This window comes from Ochlerotatus camptorhynchus, unplaced genomic scaffold (genome assembly GCF_037179485.1).
Source record: "Ochlerotatus camptorhynchus isolate MF236.1 unplaced genomic scaffold, CSIRO-AGI_Acam_v1.1 ptg000102l, whole genome shotgun sequence".
NCBI classification, from domain to species: domain Eukaryota; kingdom Metazoa; phylum Arthropoda; class Insecta; order Diptera; family Culicidae; genus Ochlerotatus; species Ochlerotatus camptorhynchus.
The window spans coordinates 3,598,438-3,622,950 of record NW_027040592.1 but is presented as its reverse complement, the minus strand read 5'-3'; the positions used below and the strand labels follow the sequence as shown (position 1 = coordinate 3,622,950).

General features: G+C 41.1%; 1 protein-coding gene across 1 annotated transcript in view; it reads left to right on the top strand.

Moving 5' to 3' along the window:
• CycD (cyclin D) overlaps positions 1 to 24,513 on the top strand; it is a 208,121-nt gene extending 183,608 nt beyond the window's left edge. Inside the window, exons 4-5 of the mRNA XM_065219344.1 lie at positions 9,224 to 9,369; positions 22,803 to 24,513. Coding sequence (XP_065075416.1) covers positions 9,224 to 9,369; positions 22,803 to 22,994 — 338 coding nt within the window. The 3' untranslated portion in view covers positions 22,995 to 24,513. The remainder of the gene's footprint in view (positions 1 to 9,223; positions 9,370 to 22,802) is intronic.

Sequence of the window (24,513 nt, the reverse complement as noted above, 5' to 3'; positions counted from 1 at the left end):
CAACCCCAAGCGAGGTAATCCCACGGTAGTTTTCCACATTGCGGGAAATTTCTGTTGACGAAGTGACAGGTTGAAGAGCAAGGACAAGGGAGCAGCTAAGATATCGGAGCATTTTATTAGGACTGCAGATGGAATAACACTCGGACCTGGTGAAAATGATGATTTGGTTTTACTCATCACAGAGAGAACCATTTGTACATCTACGGCAAAAACATCCATGTTTACGACGTCGGTTGGCACATCACGGACGGCTCGCTCAATTTCTGCTTGCGATGGGGAGTCATTCGAGAAGACGCTTAAGAAGTGCCTAGCAAATAGGCTGCATTTGTCCTCAGTTGTCAATGCTACGTCATTGCCGAGAAACATTTTTGACGGCAGTCCAGTTTCCTTCCTCTTAGTATTCACAAACGACCAGAATCCCTTGGGGTGGCATTGCAGATTATGTTGAGTACGAATTACATACCTCTTGTAAAGAAGCTTGTTGTAGTGGCGATAATCATTGCTGGCAATTGAAACATTTCGCTTGGTAAGGGTACATCGTCGATGAGTGAGAGCACGGAGAGCTCTAGATCGCACTCGTTTCAGATTGCGGAGAGTAGCGTTAGACCAAGGCGGTTTTCTTGGAGGTTGGCACTTCGGTACTGAAGCACAAACACAGTCGCGCAAAAGGCTATTATAGCGAGCGGCTGCTGTATCGATATCAAGGTCATTCAACACGTTCCAGTTGATCCGGGACAAGGAACGTCTCAGCAAACGGAAATCGGTCTTCCGGAAATTGAGCCGAGTGGCAGTCATGGTTTCATCAAAACGAATTTGAGATCCGTTCGCGATAGATATATCCAAAGCAGAGTGGAAATTGTCAAGAGGAACGATGACGTCAGGCGCTTCAGCGACGACACATTCCAGAAGTGCACTTTCCCTTACAAAAACCAAGTCAAGAAAACGAGACTGGAACTTGGGAACAAGGTTTATCTGGCTCAGTCCATGAAAAGCCGTGCCGTCGACAAGCCAGCGGCTGGCAGGAGTAGTTGAAGATGCAATCGGATCTGGAAACACATAACCCTGGCCTGAGGGTGACCAGCTAAGCCCAGGCTGATTAAAATCACCAAGCAGAAGAAGCGCATCCGTTATATCAGCCATGGACGATGCAAATTCTGTAGCATCCAGATGAAGCTGCATTGTGGTGCAGTCATGTCGACGTTCAGGGGGAATATACACCGCTCCAATGAGGATGTCCCGCGAAGTGAGGTTGACCTTAATTCAAACCGCTTCAATTGTAGTAAATAGTTCGTTGGAGATTACGCAGAAGGCGAATTCGTTGGAAACAGCGATGAGCACACCACCACCGCGAGTACGAATGCTGTAGGATGAATTACGGTCTAATCTGTAGACAGTTAAAGCGTCACCAAACAGTTGCACTGAATTGATCCTCCCATCGAGCCAAGTTTCCGTGAATGCATAAACGTCATATTCCCCGTCAAGCGCAGCCAGATAAACATCGTCCAATTTAGTCATGAGCCCCCTGGTGTTCTGATAGTAGACACGTAAACCGCTAGAGGGTTCGGTGCGAGCCGTGTCAATGATAACTTGTCCAGGATCCGCACGAGAGAACGGTGAACTATCAGGCAGCGAAAGATCACCTGACGTAGAAAGGCTCGAAGTGGTGGCCATAAGCGAAGATGAACTGAAACGAAGTGGCGGATCAACAGTTGAATTCACATGGACGAGTTCATACTTGCCGTAAACGAGTGGTTGGAAGACTCCTTCACCAGGCCCACACACAGGGCCGGGACGGCTGCAGGTCGCTGGCGGGAATGGCTCGACTGTGGCGGGGGGCTCGGGGGCTTCCATGATGCCAACGGCAGTGCGTCCCAGTAAACAAACAGAAGTTGATTCATCATAATGGTGTAAGTCGTCAATCTTCGGCAGGACTAGGTCAGAGGATCTGAATGCTTCTTCCGGTGAATTTTCTGTGGAGCGTCTCGGCTTCTGGTATGGTGGGGCTGGTATACTGTTAATGTTATCTTCAGACCACAATTGTCGAGGAGCAGACATATACAATGGCACTCTGGAAACCAAGAATTTTTCAGACAGAGCAGTTGTTGCTTGCTGATTATACTTGCCTACAGTTGGAGTTTGGAAGACCCCCTCTCCTAACTCAAACACAGGGCTGGGACGACTGTTGAACGCTGGCAGCATAGGCTCGACTGCGATGATAGGATCAGGGGCTTCCACAAGGCTAGTTGCAAGTGTGCGTCCGAGTGTCGAGTTGAATAAAGCAGGTTGTGCTTTTATCGGAAATGATCGGCTGTAGGCATAATACATTTCAGGAAGTGGATTGTTCGAAATAATGTCGTACTTGCCTGAGATAGGGTTTTGGAAGACCCCTTCATCAAATCCAAACACAGGACAGGGACGGCTGGAGGTCGCTGGCAGGAATAACTCGACTGTGATGGATGAATTAGGGGCTTCCATAACACATATGGCAGGCGTGCGTCCCGGTGAGTCAATCACGAAGGAGTTCATTGTTGAAGTTCGACTAGAAGTGATAATCGTTTCAGGGACGGAATTATTCAGAAAGCGTCATTTTCAATTGTTGGTCGAGAATCTGAGGTGAATTCCATGGGAACTTTAATTCTTAGAAAGCGTTTTAAATTCTATGAGAATCTAGGGATGAATTTTCCCGGAAATTATTGTTTAAAATTTTGGGATTTTCTTGATGGATTTATTTTTATTTTAAGCTGGCATATGAAGATTTTTGATAAATAAATGAAGTTTTTGACTAATTGATAAACCTGTAGTTTTGAAAAATATCCAAAGGGCTTTAAATGTCCGACCAGATGTATATCATTTAAATACTTTCTAATCAATCTTCCGCGTTGGAAGGATGTCTGAAACAGTCTTGTAAGCGGTCACGGTACTCGACACATTTTCTATGATAATCGACTGCTTTTACCCCCGACACTTGCACAAACAAGGTATCATAGTACAGTACCAAACTAAAGTGTCATTTGATGACACTGGCGCCGAAGATCGTCACGAATGTATTAGTTTTTCTCATAATAGAATTCTGGAAATAGCAAGCAACGATGTCCTAGTAACAACATTTTGTATAAGAAATGGTTTAATTAACACCAAATTCAAGAATTAGAACGAAATCACACATGTCATATGATAGTTATTTGATAATTTTCATTTTGCTCGAATGTTACTCTACCGGTTGTGTTGTGTTAGAGAGACGACGTAGTGTAGTAAAAACCGTCAACTATTTCAACCCCTTGTCTGAAAGACGTCATTTGAATGTTTGGACAGTTGCTGATCTTCAGAACATTACTTGATTATCTTGAAAAGTCTTTAATAATATCCAGAGAACTTTATTGATACCTCATCGAAAATCCGTTAATATCAACAAAGTTATCTAACATTTCACGACGCTTCTTGAACTTATACGAAGATTCTTGTACTTTCAAGAAGTTTCTTGAACTTAAACTCAGTTGCATGAACTCAAAACCTCTATGAAGGTCCCTGAATGACTGGAATATTCGACGAACTCCCAGTACTAAAAAAAAATCCACAGATTAAAACTTTTATTTTTTTTCCATAGCTTCAACTGAAGTTCTGCCCAGCTTGCTGAACTTGTACGAATCTCAAATAGTTCATACAATGTTCCGTAATCATCTAAAAAGTTCCCTTAACTTTTGAAAAAATATCTGAGCTTATTAATATTTATAATTGTTTTTTCGATCTCATAACATTTATCAACTTCTCCCGACTTCCGTAAAGAACCCGAACCTGTTCTAGGAATTTTCCTGAACATATTGTCGAAACAAAGCTCTCAAAGCTACGAAATTTCCTGAGCTTCTACGAAATTTCCTGAACATCTACAAATTTGACCGAACTTCTAGAAAGTTTGCCGAAATTTTTCGAAGTTTCCTGATCTTTTACGGAACTCCCTGTAACAAACTTCTACAAAGTTCAGTATACTATTATAAACTTTTAGGATTTTCGATGATTTTCTGCAAAGTTTCGTGAAGTTCTATAAAGTTTGCTGAACTTCTGCGGAATTTCATAAACTAACAAAAACCATTAACGAAGTGCCCTGTAATTAGGAGCAGGTCCTGGAATACTTTTATGAAGATTCCTGAAATAAAACAAAGTTCCCTAAACTTCAGCAAAGTTCCCCGAACAGAAGTTCCCACTTCTATGAGGTTTTCCCGAATTTTAACAAAGCTCTCTGAAGCTCTGTGAATTTCTCCGAATTTATCTTAAATTTCCTGAACATAGACAAAGTTGCTGAAATTTTACGAAATTCGATGGTATTAAAGAAACGATTCCTGAACATCAACGAAGTTCTCCGAGTTTCTACAAGATTTTCGAAATTTCTCTAAAGTTCTGAAGTTCAACAAACTTCTCTGCACTTCTACGAAGGTCACTGAAGTCGTACAAAGTTCGCTGAGCATTATCATAGTTAACTGAACTCCTATTTGCAGCACTTTTAAAAGAATCCATAATTTCAACGTAGTTCCCTAATCTTCCACGAAGTTGTTTAAAATTCTACGAAGTATCCTAAAGATCTTTGAGATCCCTGAGCTTCTATGAAGTTCTTTGAAATCAAATGAATGGCTCTTGACTTCTAAGAAGTTCCCTGATGTGACGTGATGTTTGTCTGCCAAATTTCACAATAGTCCATATATGGTGGATGATTTCTGATGTATTTGTAAAAACTATTTCCCGTGCTTAAGGATTACATAGATTACATACTAACGGGTAAAGGTAATGTATACCTGTGAACGTAAGAAACGGTTAGAAAATAACAGCTAGCGAGACATGGAAGCCAAGATAGAAGTCGGCGACAAATAGTAGATCCTCCGGAAGGTGTATGCATTTTACAAGATTCTGCTAGCTCTAGAATCTAAGGAAGGACTCTAAACACTGCAAATACTGAGTCTTTTCATCAGTCGAGACTAGCCAAAAATGGCTTTGCATTATGAAGCATGATAGTGGTCTACCACCCATTGTAGCACGGAAACTAAGTCCAATAGCAGTGGGCTCCCATCTCTGTCTTGATCAAGCTTAATAACCTCCAATTGTCCTCAACATATCGCTGTATGCAGGGCTAAAAACGGATTGGGTGGATCGATTGGCAAAGTCGGCTATACGCATCTACGGGACAGTAAAGAATCTCCTTCCAGCAACATGATCGCACAATTGGTCAAAAAGACGAGCCCCCAAACAGGAGGATGCCCCAATGAGCGGGAGAAGAGCCCACACTTTATCCACGAAATATTATCAACAGGAAGTTGGCATTTCCACCCTCCCACTTCCAAATCGCTTCAATCGGTTCAGCATTGTTTTATGAGCAATAATAAAAATTAAAAATTAAAAAACGATCTCACCAACTTTCGCTGTTCCTTCAGCCTTCTGTCCAATTTTCGTGCCTATTTATGAACCCGTTGTCCTTCTCTGAATCACTGCTAGTCGCTACTAGTCTCCCATGTTATTGCTGATGGGTTCTATGACATTTCGACGTATTTTCTTAACGAGCATCACTCCATTGTCGTATCGCATGTGCTCCATTTTGCAGCTCTTCTTTCACTTTTACTTTGTTGACTCCATGGTGCCGGAAAAGATATAGATATATACATTATTCGCAATGCTGTGATATAACCACAACGGTAAGGCCGTTCAAAATGGTTCACCGGATGTGAAATGAGGGAACATTTAAATTTAACATGATTTAAAGTATTTCTATGCAATATTGAATGTTTTTTTCAATATTTTATCTTAATTGATTTCTGGGAGCATTTACTTGTGTTTTATCGAAGACAACATATCAAGAAGACTGGCAACTCTTCAATTACTCTACAATTCTCGTACAACCGCTACGAGACAGATACAATCTCGTCATCTGCCGCTCAAAGGTAAATGCTTCGAACGAATTGGGTTCTTTAGGGGTAATGAGGTTATTGCATTTTCGTAATCTGCATTACAAATGGAAACGAAATCCAAAATTTCATCACTTTTGGAGCACTGGAACTATTTTAAATAAGTGTGATTACATAAGGAAAAATCACCACCTTAGCGCCCCTTGAAAGTACTTTGTATGGGAACGAGCTGTCATTTTGTTAGGCTTGTGTCAAACAGTAACATGATTATTTTGCTTTAAATCTTGATTTAAAAATCGACATGGATGTAAATGGAGTCGGAAAAAATATCGTTGTGCTCAGAAAACGAAGCTTTTTCAGATCATCTATAAATACCGATATTTTTTTTCTAAATTAAAGAACCCAATTTGATAGCAAAGATTACATCCTCAGAAGAAAAGATTGTGTATTTGCTAATTTGTCTATGCGTTCCTTCACCTTCGCTCAAGTGCAGCGCTCCTGTAGTTGTCGCTTGGATTATGGCAAAGTTGCCAGTCTTCTTGATATGATGTCTTCGGTTTTATGCAAATAGTATCAATGTTCTGTCATAACGTACCTTCAAGTGATCCTCGCAAGCGCCACATTTCATTTAGGCTCTTTGGAAATACATGTGGTGAAATATGAAACGCACCTTTTAAAGTGAATTGCACATAACAATCACTTACTCACACATGAAATCTGTCTTGACCAACCTGGCAGAACGCGCCCTAAGCCTCACTAAAGCAAAGAGTAGGGAAGCCTAAAATCGCCAAAACACCAAATGAAAGCTAGTAAAATTCACTTTTTTGAGTACAGTCCATAGGACACCTTATTAAGTTATATGTACGTCTGAAGCCCTTCAACCTCTACACTGAGGCAAAAGAACGTAAGAAATCAACAGAAACCTACCTATGAATTTTAGCTACAAGAAATCGGCATTAATTGAAAAATAATGTTGGTAAGAAAATAATAAAACGGAGCAGAGTGGAACCTAACCATGGACGTTGAGATTACGTTGAGAGGCCCCTTGTGTCGACCTCTCGTCTTTCAACTCTTTGGAAAATGAAAAAGTTAAAGGCGTATAAGAGCTACCTCATGCTAGACGAAAATAATTCATAAGTCACACTTATGAAATTCAAATGTGTCGTTCATAAGTCGAGCCTTATGAAATTCTTAAGTTTATTTGCCTCAGTGTAGGTTTACAAGTTTACCAAGTACTTCAAATTACATTAATGCTTTACAATAGTACATAATTTCCGACAGAAATTTTTCATCAAACCTACATGTATAGAGCTTTTTGACGTTTAATCGGCGCACACTACTTTACCATTTAAAGCGAACGAGTGCGAGCAAGAGGGAAACAGATTAGTGGGAAAACAAACCGTCCATTCATCATTGTGTGCTAGATAGAGAAAGATGATTAAACGTCAAAAAGGTGTATGGTGGATGCGAAATATTTCGAATTTGACATTTCAAAAAACCTTTGAAATATTTCCATGAACTTCGTCGAAAATTTGCATTTCCACGACCGTGTTGATCATTTGTTAAATCGATTCCAAAACATCAAAGTCTTCCAAACCCCATTCAGTCAAAGACGAAAACAAATGCATCATTTAATGGTGAAAAAAAAAACATAAGAAAAGATTCTTCGACGTCTGACGGCGGCGACTCCGATGAGAACAAGAACTAATGTTCGGGAGTCGCAACAATGTTGCACAGATTCTCGTCAAAAGACCGCAAAACAAAACACACAACAAATGCACCGAATTCTTCGCCTTCGACTCCTCCTGCGAGTTTTGTATAAATGAGAATATCTGCGTACTTCCGTAACTAATGGTGAATTGTTCTCAGATCCTTTGGAGCTAAAAAACCGGGTATCAATGGTGGGATGAGATCAGCCTTCTCTCTATCCCTCTGGGTTAACGCTGGGCGGCGCACCATCAGTTCATTGGCCCACATCATATATCGGGTTCTGTTCCGGAGGGATCAGCAAGCAACAGCGCGAAGACGTGACACTTGCGAAATTCGCCGAAACAAACAGATGTTTGTGATTTGTGCGGCCGTTTTCCGGCGGTCAATTTTCGGGAATTCTTTCTAATTTATCTGGCTACTGTGTGTGACAAGTGGCAGTTTAGATCGTCTGAAAGCGATAGCCTGACTGACCGACCGACTGAGTGGATAAATTTCGATTAATTTGGAACGGTTTCGTTTCAGTGTGTTGCCTTGGTAACCATGGCAACGATCGCAGTATCAACCTTTTTGTTTGACTTTCGATGAAATCCAATCACCAACTTGGCCGTAAATCATCCCACGCACATTCCGCGCCGCTCTTTTGATGAACCCACCAAAATTAGGATTTTCGCTCCGAGACGAATTTGACTGACTGACTGACGGATGGCAAGTGCAGAAGAGTGGGAAAAAATTGCACCACTCGCATAAATTTGATGCAAATTTATTGCCTTTTGATTCCGCCTTCACTCTTTCTCTGCCAAGTAGGGCAATCATTACCGGATAAGAACCGAAAACAACGAGAGCAGAACAGGGAATAACAGAAAAATCACACACAAAATGCACGATAATGCACACGACCGCCACAAGTGCATCGTCGCCGTTTGGTGAGGGTGTCATTTCGCGACATCCGCTCCAGTAATTTAGACTTCATTCATCAAAAGATGCCATGCATATTGTTGTAGTTTGTCTTTGTGTTCCCGGGCAAGTTCCATAGCATGATTCACCCACCCGAAAGAAAAAAAAAATACGAGTTGAAGTTTTGCGTCCGGAGTCAGAGTCCGCGCGGAGAGACCGGATGCGGATCCCTTGCTTCCTTGTGCGCGACTATTTAGCGTAAATCGTAAATATAAGTGACGAACCCCCCGCCACCTTCCACGACGCCCCTCGCACGCTCGCTCGCTCGCTTTCGTCGGTGGTCACGTTTCGCTGCCAATTATTTCCTCTGGGATTCGGTTTCCTAATTAATCCATACATAACCCTACTGGAATCGTTTATGTTTTGGCGTTTTGCGTTTTACAGTCAAATCTTGCTGGTTTGAATATTAGATACTAATAGTTGGCAGCACTGAATCTCCATGGAAACATACACTGAGGCAAAAGAACGTCAGAATTCCTTAAGGACCACTTATGAATTTTGGCCACAAGATGATGTTGACAATAGAAAATAGAGAACAATTTAAACGATTGACAGTTCGGTGCCACTTGAAATAGAAAAAAAAATCACATTCCAACTAGCGAGATAGAACTGCAGTAGTTCCTCATCTGACATGTGACTAATCTTTTCCTGTTTCGTTCTCTCTTCTTTTTCAGAACATTATTTTTCCAATTACACTGCCAGCACGGTGGCGGCATCCAGTATTGCGGCAGCGCTCAGCGGACTCAAGTGGGATCTGCGCAGCGGCAAGTCGATTAGCTATCTAGTGAATAGGTTTACCGATCTGACCGGGATCGAACAGGTAAGTGCGAGAAGATGTTATTTGTTTTGAAAAAAAAAGTAATCTGCGACGGATGTTCTTACATGCGAAGATCGGATAAGCCATATATGTTGATTAAGTTTACCCAGATTGGGCGTAAAGCGGACAAAACAAAATATGGGTAAATTTGTAACCCAAAAATGGATGGGTAAATTTGTGTCAAATATTTAAATTAATAAATTTACCCATATTTTGGTTTGGCACTTTACGACCAATCTGGGTAATCACGTAACGCAATCTGGGTAAACTAATCTTAGCGTGCAGCGATGATTGGAAACTCGCCCAGGGACAGGCATGGAAAATCATTTGCATTCATTTCGTGCATTCATTTACATTCATTTGCCTCTAACTTTTTTCATCAACAGCATTCCGCAAAATAATGTATGGAGCTTTTGTAGGTTTTGTTATCAGCTACAACTTTTGTTAACAAGTCAAATCCGTATCTCTGATGCATGACAAACCAGAGCGAACAGAAGCCGCTACTGTTTTTCAGTTAATGTATTTTACATTCACTGAAAAACAGTAACAATTTCTATCCGCTCTAGTTCGTGATGCATAACAGAGATACAGATTTGATTTATGAGCAAAAGTTGTAGCTAATAACAAAACCTACAAAAGCTCTATACACCATTTTGCAGAATGCTGTTGATGAAAAAAGTTAGAGGCAAATGAATGTAAATGAATGTATGAAATGAATGTAAATGATTTTCCATGCCTGCCCAGGTATGGCCAGTTTTCCCGAGAGTCGTTTGATAGATGGGATCTTTGCTTCATCGTAATGGATAGAATTTTTTCGAATCCGCCTTCTTCTTCTTCTTATTTTTTATCTTCTTCTTCGCATTTCAAGCTTATTGCTTATCGCATATTAGTTTAATGCGTGCTCTCAACTTAGTGTTCTACATGCACTTCCACAGTTATTAACTGAGAGTTTTCGATGCCTGTACCATTTTTGCATTAGTATAATTGTGTAGCAAGTATAATCATGCTCTATGACCCCCCCCCCCCCCCTATGAAGTCGAGAAATTTTCCAACCCGAAAAATTCGACCGGGAATCGAAAACAGTCACGTCCAACATGGTTGTCCTTTGTAGCTGCGCGTTTACCGACTGAGCTAAGGGAGTGAATCCACATACACATTAAACCTCACTGCCCGCTAGCATTGATGGTTGAGGGTTGAAGAAAACTGGCAACGCTGGCAGTGAGAGGCAATAACCTACCTCCCTTATTCCCTCTTAAAACAAATATTACGAATTTTGAAAATTTTACAAGTTGGTACAAGTGTCTGCAGTTCAAACATTTTTTAAAACGCAAAATGGGGTGTCGAAATCTCTCTAAAGCTGTCTGCGGGGTTTATAGATAGCCCCTAAGATAACAGCAAATTATTCAAGTCCTAGAACTGGTCAAGGCCTAGGTCGTAGATCTCAAAAGCTTTTTATAATGTGTTAAATTTTTGACATTGATGACTTACATCATCATAGAATTTTTTGAAGCTCATGAACGGTACTGAATTGTCATTTGGTCGAATTTTGGAAGATAAACTTTGGAAAATTTGGACATAAATTTATTAAAATCAGGACGAGATTTCGGACTAAGATGAATATTCAAGACTTATTTTTTAAACAACCCAACCCAAGAAGTATGGAGGCAAACCAACCCCAGGCTGAAAGCCTCCCTAATAAAGAGAACCTCTCCCTAACCTTAGAAGTTAGAATTTTTTTTCGAGATCCAGGACCTCGATAAAAACAAGAATTCAAGCTTGGATTTTTTTAATTAAAAATATTTAGATGAAGTAATGAAATTGGGTTGTTAGCGGAATGTTTAAATGAATCAGCAAAAAGGTTATCCACTTAATTAATTGTGTTATCCATGACAGATACGTATTTCGACTACAATGTGCAGTGTCGTTCCCACTAAAGACTTTGACCCCTTTAAGTACTCATCCCCTAGGTAAAAATGTCAAAATCCTAGGTATAAAATCAAACTACAACGTGTAGAAGCGGAACCTAGCTAACTAATAACCAAAGATTTTAGTTAAGTGAAGGAGAAAAATCTATACAATTCTCTAATAAGGTAAATTCCCAAAAGGAATGGTAGCTTCGATTTTGAAATCTGTGTTAGGGAAAGCGTTTTTTGCAGGCAATCGTTGATAATGTTGATCACCATTGCAACAGTTGGACATTTGTGTAATTTTCAATAGTGACCTATTGAAAATTTATAAAGTGTTCATTTTAGCAGAATCTTAGAAAAATTTCCAATCGATTGGCTTGTTTAGAACTAACACCCATCCGCTATTGACAGAGTTATAAGTGGTCAAAACCTGACCACTTTTCGTAGCGCGGTTGATTTCGGTTTTTGAAATTGCACCCTCAATATGTTGCCGAAAGAAATAAGCCTACGTAGAAAAAAAAACGTTAAAACTCTTGGCAAATTTTCAAAGTCTGCTTGAAGAAAGAACCTTCATTCGTGACTTTATCAAAAGAAATTTGATAAGAATTTATAATGGATTTTTAGACGCACATATAAAGGGAATCATAGGAACAATCTAATTCTATGGCGTATTCAAATGCAGTTATTCGGAGAGCTTCAAGAAAACCTCCAGATTCCTTGTGAAGCCTAAGGATAATTCTAAGGAAATTGCGAGAAATCCAAGGTAGTTCTGGGGAGAACCCCAAAAGAATCGTGAATTGAATTCCAGGAGCATTATGAGAACTCCTAGAACTTTCCACAATAATCCGAGAATTTCCCAGTTGATCTCAGAATTGCTGAGAAATTCTAAAATGTTCCTAGAAGATCCAAGTACTTCCCATACATTCTTTGAGCTTTCCAGAATTTTCGAGAACTTGAACTTGAGATTTGAATATTCAGAAGAATATTTAAGAACATTGCAGAAATTTCGAGATCTTCCCAGAGTCTCCTAGAACTTCCCCAGAAGGTGCGAGAACTTCCCACAAAATTTTGAAAACTTCCCATCAGGACCGAGCACTTTCCAGAATTTCCGAGAACCTCCTAGAAGATATGCGAATATCCCAGAAGATCCTTAAATCCTAAAAATTCTGAGGATTTTCCAAAAATTCCGAGAACTGCCAACAGATTCTTATAAGACGTGTGCACTAGAGCATCCTAGAAGTGCTAGCCTTGAGTTTCCCAGAAATTCCATGAATTTTCGAAATATTCCAAGGACTTCCCAGAAGATCGGCGAATTTCACAGAAATGCCAAGAACTTCGCAGAAGTTCAGAGAACTTTCCAAACATTCTGAGAACTAATTTTTTTCTAGAAATCACAAGAACTTCTCAGAAGTTCAAAGAGCTTTACAATAATTCAAAGAATGTCCCATAAATTTTGAAATTTATCTTCTGGGAAACTAAGAACTTCCCAGAAGTTTCGGGAACCACCCAGAATATGAGATACTTGGTAATTCAGACAAATTTTTTTTAGATTTTCCCAGAAGTTCCGAGTACTTCTCAGAAGTTATAAGATTTTCCCAGAATATTCATGGCCAACCTAAAAATCCCGCAAACTTCCTAGAAGCTCCTGGACCTCCCCTGAAATCCCAGGACTTTTGATCAATTTTTGAGAATTCCGAAATTTTTAGAAAGTTGTAGACATTTCTGGTATGTTCTCAGAATATCTGGGAAGTGGTTAGAATTTTCGGGAGGTTGTTGGATTTTCTGGCAAATTCTCGATCTACTGTCTTACCTGACTCATAACGAATATATACGGCCGATCATAAGTTTGAGGTTACCCTTTAAAAAATATGCAGGGGAACTGGGAGGTAAAATGAACAGGTTGGAGTAATTACGTCAAAAATAGGTAAATTCAGTTCCAAATAATCTCGTTTATAAACGAGAAAAAGGTGATATTGCTTAGGGTGTTCATTTGACCCCCTAGTTCCCCTAAATGTTTTTTGTTCATATCTCTACCATTTTATGGCCGATATTCGATATTTACAGGTCATTTGAAAGGTATTGACTTAAATATTAGTTTGTAGTTAACTGTTTAAGTATATTTTAAAATTTTTGTATACTAAAACTTCTCTTAAAGTTTTAATATTTTCCAGAATTCACACTGACTGATTGTTTCAGAATTGGGTCGGCCGAATTCCCCCAATTTTAGTTCTCTTTGCAATGAATGGATCTTACTTCGTTGCTATGTGGCTCATCATATTTGTTCATAAATTTATACTAAAATTCAAATTGACCCCAAAATTTTGATCGATTACTTTAATAACTATATGATTGATTTAAAGCATATTCTAAAATCTCGATGGATATAGAATAAGGACTCTACTACCACTTTGATTTCAAACTTTGATCGACCCAATGCTGATAAAATCAAACATGAATATTTAGTGTGAATTTTGGATAATGTTGTAAATATAGGAGAAGTTTTAGTATACATTGTATAATACAGTAAAACAGTTACCTACGAACTTTTAGTGAATATCTTTCAAATGACCTAAAGATCGAAAATCGGTCCTCAAATGGGAGAGATATCAGCAAAAAAGATTTGCATTTTTTTAAAGGGTGACTCCAAACTTATGATCGGGAGTTTATGTTGTATGAACTAGTCTAATTTTGCATTGCAAATGCTACGTTAAATTAGACGAGATATACGTTGTATTCGAGTCACGGGCATGTATATGAGTCAAGTAACACAGTAGGATTTTTTTTTTAATTTCTGGAAAGTTTTCGGATCTTCTAGGAAATTCTAGAAATTTGTGATGATTGCTCGGAACTTTTGCAAGCTCTTCAGAATTTCTGAACAGATCTCGGAATTACTGAAAAGTTCTGTGAACTTCTGAGATCTTCTCAGAATTTCTGGGAAGCTCTCGCAAATTTTCAGAACTTCGAAGACACCAAATGCTCTCGGGTCAGTCTCCTTTAACGTCCACGATTCATGACCGCAGAGGGCTACCGGAAGTATCAGCGTCTTATACAAAGCAAATTTCGTTTTCGCTTGCTTTCCATAAAAGGCCCTGTTTGCAGCTGCAATACGTCTCTTCACCTCGCGGGTAGCATCATTATCGCATGTCACTAGTGTTTCAAGATACACAAATTCTTCCAATACCTCAAATTGTACACCATCTAACACAACTTCACTATCAAAACCACTAGTGCTGCCAGGCTGTCTTCCGGCTACCATGTACTTCGTTATGGTAGAACTTATCGTACCGTTCCTCTGCACACCAGCTCTCCTAATCGCTCCGTCAAGAGCAATGTTGAATAGTAAGTTTGTAAGTGCATCGCCCAGCTTCAATCCATCTAAGGTCACGAACGAGGTCGAAATCTCATCTGCAACCGGCACACTTGATTTCGATCCAACCAGCGTTGCGCGAATCAGTCTTCTTCTGGCAACGTTCTTCTCATCCGTCAACCTCTGGCACTCCTAATCAAACCATCCATTACGTGGTCGTCTTTGAGCTGTACCTATCACTTCTTGTGCTGTTGTGTTCACCACTCCGTGGGTTGTGTTCCATAGATTGTTGAGGTCCACGTTCACGCTGATTTCGCTAATCCACTCATCAAGCTTCTGGCGAAGCAACACCTTCTGCTGACAAGCGATGGATATTGGCAAGTCCAATTATACTTCTAGGCCCAGGGAAGGCTACCTCCAGCATGGTCTTGCTTTGTAGCTGTGCCTTTACTGACTGAGCTAAGGGAGGCCCCATTGCTCGAGACTATTTCAAGCTGAACATTGCATTAGGTCCTAAGTGATACTGACAGATTCTCTTCGTCGACTTTCTCTTTGTATCCCCACGGCCATGTTAAGACATTCCCTGGTATTTTCAGCACACGATCTGCACACGATAAAACAAGCTTTTGTCTAGCATCCAATAAGACAAACGCAATAAGAAACGGTTATATGCTCAAGTAATAAACAAAAGAGAAAGTCGACGAAGAGAATGGAGCAATGTTACTTAGGACCTAATGCAATGTTCAGCTTGATTTATCAAAAATGGTAACAAGTGTTCCGTTAGAGAGGCTATTCTCTAAAACTGGTGAAACCACTCAGAATCGATATCGGCTGAGTTTTGGGATATCTGAATCAAGTACTTTCCGTACTTTCCATCTTTTACACTCGGACCATCTTTAACCGTTCGTCGAATGCTCTAAGTGAGACGTTTCAAATGGCTTATGCGCCACTCTCGGATTCGAGAAACCACTGGTCGTTTCTTTTAAGTTTGCCCGACTAAGCTTTTTTAAAGCATGAGCGACGTTCTCAAAGGGGAATTTCCAAACGGTACGGCGTTGGCTCCCTCTTAGAGAGGTAGAGTTTCGGAACCCCAGCCGGTGCCCTTTCCCGCATTCGGCCATTTTGCACGGGCGCACGGAAACGGAAAGTTTGACAGTTGTCACAAATGACATCAAGATGCCTAACCGAAGTCGATTTGGTTCTAACTAGTTCCGAAAAATAGGCTTACTCAGATCGGGTTTTTCCGCTGCCGCTGTCATTGCGCTTGGGCCTTTATAAGTGAAATGTCATCAAATTTAGACTGAACTTGGCGTTAATCTGCATCAACTTTCCTATGATCCGTCATATTTGAAAAAATTTTGTGGCATTTTGAAAAATGAATCGATTTAAAATCATTGATTAAATCGGTGAATCGATGATATTAAAAAAAAAAATTGATTCACTAAGATCGATTTTGCCTCAAGATCGCCCAATGCTAGTCTCGTCACAAACCGTTTGGCGCTGTTATCGATCTCTATAAATTCCAAAGATTGAAGTGGGTCTGCCTAAACCTCCCATATTGCTGGGTATTGGACAGTTTTTCACAACCGGAAGTAGTCATCTTGGGTTTTAGAAAACCGGAAGTCGTCCTTTGACTCCAAAATGGCGTCAAAGATCGATTTTCGGCCTGTACACATCGTCCCCGTTCCTAAAATATCCGTATTGTACGGCATTTGGCAGTTTGATACAAACCGGAAGTTGCCAGTTTGAATTCCAGAATGGCCTCAAACATAAATTTCCAGCCTCTACACATCTTCGCCGTTCCGAAAATACCCACGTTTTTGGGTTTTGACAATTTTTCACATCCGAAAATGTCGTCGTCTTGGATTTCAACAAATATATCATACTAGCTGAGTGTGCCCGGTCTTGCTCGGGATTCAATATTAGCTTGAGTTTATGCGCCGATTTAAAAAAAAAAGCATGCTATATTGTACGTAGCCCCCCCTCCCCTATTATCTAAGGGGCTACCCCCTATGATTATCTCCTTATACCCCCACACTCGCCCCCACATGCCTAATTTGGTTCCATTTGCTTGATTAGTTCTCGAGTTATGCAGAAATTTCTGTTTCATTTGTCAAAAACCCCTGTATACAAATTTTCACGCCAATCGGTTCAGTAGTTTCCGAGTCTATAAGAGTCAGACAGACAGACAGACAGACAGACAGACAGACAGACAGACAGACAGACAGACAGACAGACAGACAGACAGACAGACAGACAGACAGACAGACAGACAGACAGACAGACAGACAGACAGACAGACAGACAGACAGACAGACAGACAGACAGACAGACAGACAGACAGACAGACAGACAGACAGACAGACAGACAGACAGACAGACAGACAGACAGACAGACAGACAGACAGACAGACAGACAGACAGACAGACAGACAGACAGACAGACAGACAGACAGACAGACAGACAGACAGACAGACAGACAGACAGACAGACAGACAGACAGACAGACAGACAGACAGACAGACAGACAGACAGACAGACAGACAGACAGACAGACAGACAGACAGACAGACAGACAGACAGACAGACAGACAGACAGACAGACAGACAGACAGACAGACAGACAGACAGACAGACAGACAGACAGACAGACAGACAGACAGACAGACAGACAGACAGACAGACAGACAGACAGACAGACAGACAGACAGACAGACAGACAGACAGACAGACAGACAGACAGACAGACAGACAGACAGACAGACAGACAGACAGACAGACAGACAGACAGACAGACAGACAGACAGACAGACAGACAGACAGACAGACAGACAGACAGACAGACAGACAGACAGACAGACAGACAGACAGACAGACAGACAGACAGACAGACAGACAGACAGACAGACAGACAGACAGACAGACAGACAGACAGACAGACAGACAGACAGACAGACAGACAGACAGACAGACAGACAGACAGACAGACAGACAGACAGACAGACAGACAGACAGACAGACAGACAGACAGACAGACAGACAGACAGACAGACAGACAGACAGACAGACAGACAGACAGACAGACAGACAGACAGACAGACAGACAGACAGACAGACAGACAGACAGACAGACAGACAGACAGACAGACAGACAGACAGACAGACAGACAGACAGACAGACAGACAGACAGACAGACAGACAGACAGACAGACAGACAGACAGACAGACAGACAGACAGACAGACAGACAGACAGACAGACAGACAGACAGACAGACAGACAGACAGACAGACAGACAGACAGACAGACAGACAGACAGACAGACAGACAGACAGACAGACAGACAGACAGACAGACAGACAGACAGACAGACAGACAGACAGACAGACAGACAGACAGACAGACAGACAGACAGACAGACAGACAGACAGACAGACAGACAGACAGACAGACAGACAGACAGACAGACAGACAGACAGACAGACAGACAGACAGACAGACAGACAGACAGACAGACAGACAGACAGACAGACAGACAGACAGACAGACAGACAGACAGACAGACAGACAGACAGACAGACAGACAGACAGACAGACAGACAGACAGACAGACAGACAGACAGACAGACAGACAGACAGACAGACAGACAGACAGACAGACAGACAGACAGACAGACAGACAGACAGACAGACAGACAGACAGACAGACAGACAGACAGACAGACAGACAGACAGACAGACAGACAGACAGACAGACAGACAGACAGACAGACAGACAGACAGACAGACAGACAGACAGACAGACAGACAGACAGACAGACAGACAGACAGACAGACAGACAGACAGACAGACAGACAGACAGACAGACAGACAGACAGACAGACAGACAGACAGACAGACAGACAGACAGACAGACAGACAGACAGACAGACAGACAGACAGACAGACAGACAGACAGACAGACAGACAGACAGACAGACAGACAGACAGACAGACAGACAGACAGACAGACAGACAGACAGACAGACAGACAGACAGACAGACAGACAGACAGACAGACAGACAGACAGACAGACAGACAGACAGACAGACAGACAGACAGACAGACAGACAGACAGACAGACAGACAGACAGACAGACAGACAGACAGACAGACAGACAGACAGACAGACAGACAGACAGACAGACAGACAGAAATTCATTTTTATATATATAGATTAACAATATGATCCATTTATGCCTTTTCCAAATGTTGCAATGGTGACCCGCAAAATAAGTTGAAAAAGGTCAGCAACAATCATTCAATTACAATCGAGGGGTGCGAATATAGCACTTATAAAAAAGTAAGAGTCAAATTAGATTAATTAATTACATTGTGTATATTACTTTAAAATTTGTCTGACATGTCACTGTTGTCATCAAATAAAATAAAATGCTGAAATACATTCATTTGAAATATTAAACAAATTTTCATTTGGTTTACCCCTCGTGACGATAAACAAATACATTGGTAGCCTTTTTGGCCACAGAGGTGCTTTCATCGCTAAAAATTCGGTTCGCCAGCTAAGCGAAAGAGTGGATCATATTGTTAATATAATATATTTGATTTCAATGTTTAAGGCCCAAGCGCAATGTGGACGGAAGCGGAACGGAAACGGAAAGTTTGACAGTTGTCACAAATGACATCAAGAAGTCTAACCAATGTCGATTTGATTCTAACTAGTGCAACTAGTTTTCAATCCGACAAGTAAGCTTACTCAGATCGGGCTTTTCCGCTGCCGCTGCCGTTCCGCTTCCGCTGTCATTGCGCTTGGGCCTTTAACCTTTACTCGTCATTCCCGTTCCAAAAATACCCGTATTGTAGAGTATTTGACAGTTAGCGTTAGCGTTGTTACGGTATACTTCGTAGATTGGACTAGTGACCATTGGTGATAACAATAATTTCTGGATCAACAATAGAAAAGGGCCCATCAGCATTTGTAAACAAACCGTTCCAAAGCCCTTTACTCACAAAGCGAAGGCCACCCACGCAAAACAACACCATCATTGGATAGGGGAAACATCTACCTACACGATGATGGTGTTGGTTTGTGTTAGCGGCCTTCGATTTGTGAGGAATGGGCTTTGGAACAGTTTGTTTACAAATGCTGATGGGCCCTTTTCTATTGTTGATCCAGATTTCTTCTACACTAAAATGAAAATGAAGACAACCTTAACAGATAGACCAACTACCTGTATGAATTCGAAATTTGACATAACAACATTCTCTTGATCGAGGCAACCTCTGAGTGGCGAAGTCAACAGTTGTTTTTCTTTCTTCGTGGCTAGATGTTGATTATCGCCTGTGTTGTTGTCAATATTAATATTCGTCTTCATCTTGGTGGAGATGATTTTGAGGATCAGCTGGAAAATGATTATTTTCATTTTACGCGTCGTGTTGGTTTTTTACAGACAGATCGATGGAAAATGATTGGTTATTAAGGAGATTTTCAGCCAGACGCAGGTTCATCTCCTGGAGATGAAAATTATTGCCTCGTGCTGAATTCTGGATAGAGTTGGAATTAGGACATATCAGCTTTTGTAAACAATGACTTCTCTCGTTGGTTTCTTGGTATTCAAGGCAAGCCTACACAAACCAACATATCCATCGGGTAGGTGAAGTCTTCCCCTACTCGATGGTGATGTCGATTTGCCAGGAATAGAGTCGGTGTATAATGAGTCACGCCAAGAGTGAAGCCAAGTCTACCTATTGAACTGTCAAACCGGCTACCTATCGTGCAAAGTAAACAAGCATTACGATGCTGTGAAAGGTCCACGAAAGGTATTGCAATTAAATATAAAATATAATCGAAGAAATGATCATATACACGCAGTGAGCATTACATTTGTCATACGATACGTTTTGTAATGATCAGTAATGACAATTTCTACTATTTTTCTTTAAGATAATTCGACAAAATCACTGATATAATGATTTACTACAGCCGTTAATTTTTTTCCTCGCTAGAAGTCATTTGAAGTTGATGCAGAAGTCCTCTGTTGCCAAGTTAAAAGAAAGGGAATCTTTCGAAAACCGTGATGCGAGTTCAACTGTTTTTCTCTTGGCGTGACTCATTATACACCGACTCTAGCCAGGAAGAACCACGAGTTTCGAGAAATCATCGAGAGAAGTCATTGTTTCCAAAAGCTGTTACGCCCTTATTCCAGTTCTATTTAGAATTGATTCTAATATCGAGGTTTAAGGTAATCATTTTCTCCTATAGTAGAATCCAAGTGAAATTTATGAGTCACTAGTGGCGTGAAATAGTACTAGTCGTTGGTGATAAATTTATGGTAGCCGGTTTAAATTCCAGAGTTTGAGTGATAAATTATTGAAAAAAGAGTTCAAAATAGTGAGATACGAGCATTACTATGGATGATACATGCAGGAAATTTGTCGAATAATGTAATGTTATATTAATTTTCATTGCAATGTCATTGAAAGATAATGAAAATGCGTTTTTTGATGCACCGATATTAGTTAGGTTATGTTTTGAATGATTGAAATCGACGTCCAAGTCAGTCTGCTGGATATACTGGATGATGTTGGGGACTCCGTGCTAGTGGATTTAGAGACCTAGCATATTGTGTGCCTGGACTATACCAGTAGTTCAGCAGCAAAGCAAGAATTGAGGGGAATGGATTTGTTCTGCAAAGTTCCCATCCCGGGGAGCGGCCACATGAAATTAATCTCAAATTATTTTTTTTTTGCTTTTGAGGATCGTTTCTGATTTTGACATTTTTGGGTTGGACAACCAGTGAGTATCAACGAACGCGTATTCGTTGATATATAATGAATTCATTTCGTCAGTGAGCATGCATAAGGGCGTAAACGCGATGAACGATTCTCTTCGTCGATTTTCATTTTTGTTAATAACTCGCTTGGATTTACGTTTCTCGGTGCGTTTGCTGTTACTTTTGATAGCCAATACAACCTGTTACAACTCTGCATTGAACAAATTCTGGAAAATTGTTTCGCTTAGCTGTAGCAATGCAAAGAGAAAATCGATGAAAATCGATCATCGCGTATACGCCCTTATGCATGCTCACTGTCGATTTGTTCATTTCACTCGTTCGTGACAGCGAAGATTTTCAAATCAAATGCAATTCATCTACGCTGGGTTGAAGCGCTACTCATTGCATGTGATGGTAGATGATAAAAACAGACACTGCTTGGGACACTCACATCTCTTCTGAAATTCTCAAACTGCTGTCAGGAATAATGCTGGGGAGTAAACATTGTTTTCAAACTAAAAAAGAATGCCAAAAGCATGACTGTCTATGTTTAAAGAAAGAGAGAGAGATCAATGTTCCATATCACATAAAAAAAAATTCTATGTCACAGAGCGTCGAGAAATCGCCATCTTGGAATTTAGAAAGCCGGAAGCGTGAATAATGTTATCATTAGGTAGATAACTGATAATCTGACAACTTCGCACAACATTCCAAAGCTCTATCTATCGATCCTCAAAAGTTATAAATCATTGTTGAGTTGCTAGCTACTAGCGACACCCAGCGGTGGAAACCGACAACTATTGTGTGGTCACAAGATAGATAATTGATGGACACACAACTTTGTAGAACAACTTGTAACTTGGTGTAACTCGCAGCTACACAAACAAGTGTGTCTGGACAAACGCATTCCGATCGAAGAACGTTCCAATTAAAGCAAGGCAAGCCTCACTCATTCAACCTCGGTTCTAGAAGCATTCGAATGCAAATCTTCCCATGTTCGTAGGAATGGGACCTCAGGAGCGAGGCTCCCAAATTACGCACATGTGGCATATCGCTTTTCCAGTAGCGACAGATTCCCGTCTGTTCCGAGCGATGTGCCACTGTGTGACATGTTGGGTGTTTTTCATTCATAAAAATCGTTCTCATCGTTTTGATGAATCCAAGCGGGAAAAGGAAAATCGACGGCTGTCTGGAATTACCAGCTTGGGGTCTTCCGTCTCCCGGTTTTTTTTTATGATTTCTGTGTGTGTCAGAAAGTAAATCAGAATTTTCACAAGGCCACCAACAGGTGGCCTGCATATGCCCCGGACTCCGGGGCAGGTTCCCATAAATTATCGCAAATGAAGCTTTTCGCTCCGTTCGTCCCAGATTGCGTAGCTAAATTGTTGCTGTAATTTCTCTAACAAAAATCTTCCTTTGTTTTTTTTCTTTCGTTCATCCCACCAGGAATTCATCTGTGAATGCATGGACAAAATGGAAGCCCTGTTCCAGGAGCAACGCCGCCGGTTTTCGCCGATCATCATCAGCAACAACTCGACGACGGCCCCCATCCTGTCGCAGCACCTCCAGCAGGTGGCTTGTGTGAATCTTAAAAGCAGTTCCACGACTCCGACGGACGTGCAGGACGTTGATTTCTAGCCTTATTCCGGGCCCATCGGTAGGGTTGAAAGGTTTGGCACTATAGTCACTAAACCGCGGGCGTTCTCCTCACCCCGCTACAAACCAATTTTCCTGGTTCTCTCTCTCTCGCAAAGCAAAGCGGAACAGCAGCAGCAGCAGCAGCAGTAGTAGGCGGAAGGCAGAGCGGAAGCAACGTTGAAACTGGAAATTTTAGGTGCTATATTTTTTTACAATTAAATTTAAGACTAAAAATTCGGAAAGTGAGGCCCCGCAGGAGGTGGCGAACCGAGGCAGATGATGCTGGGAATGCATTGAGAGTTACGGAAACCCGTCAGGTCTAAATACTGATATAGAAGACGCATACAAACAAACAAGAGAGAAAGAGAGAGAGAGAGACAGAGGGAAAGATAGAGTTATGTTGGCAATAGTAAGGGAAGATGTAGAAGTATACACAAGAGCAGGTGTAGAAACAGAAACAGAAGCAAGCAGAGAGAAACATAATATTGAAGAAAACCATAAGACCATAAACAGATGTGAGATTGAAAGTGGGTCTAGTTAGGTGAATGCGAATGTGAATGCTGTAGAGGTAAGTGAAGCGGAAGGCAAGGCGTTATTTCATGTCAAAAACTAAGTTAGAAATGTTATATAGGTTAGGTTTTGTACATATACACATACATTTAGGAGTTAGCGCACAACAGTCATTGAAAAACAAACTATCAAACAAACAAAGAATACAGAAAGTGAAGAGAGAAAAGAGACAAGGTGGCATTTGAGAATACAGAAAGCAAATACTAATTGATCGGTGCGCGGTAGAGAGCTGATGTGAGTGGAGGAAAGTCAAATTTACGCACAGAAACATAGAGAACCACAATCTAGTCGAGAGAGAGAGAGAGAGCAATTCGCCTGGAACTGGTTGGGTCGACCCACCGGAAGGGCCCAGTAGGGGCTTGTCTTTGGTTTCCCGATCGCTTCCCAAGAGTGGATCAGCGAACGGAAGAAGAAACCTCGAAGCCAAAAGCCAGTTTCACTAGTGACGGTATCACACGGTAGGATTCCGGAAAGCAATACCAGTACAGCGTTATGTCAGGCACTAGGACAAGCATTGTTTTGAAGCACTCTGTTGCAACGAAGAACAGCTCATGTCGATGCTTCGATGCAAACCCAAATCGTCGGTTTGCACTGAACGATATGACGATATGACGAAATCGAATGGGACTTTCACTCAGAATTTCGGAGAGCGAATTGAAATAATTCAAGACGGTGAGAGTGATGAAATGGATCGGGTTGACCTCCGAGAGGAGCATTCATTCAGAAATAAGTAATATGAGGTTCGGGACGCCCTCTGAAAGAGTGTCATCGAACATATGAGTATTTGCATAGACGATTGAAAAACAAACAAACACCGAAGTGATGATGAAGACATTGATGATTATTCATTTAGAGTAGAGTCTTCGGAGGACCCAAATGACCTCATTACCACAGCATAATTTTGGTTTGGTGAGAGTGCTCAAATGAATCGAGACAATCTCCGAGGGAA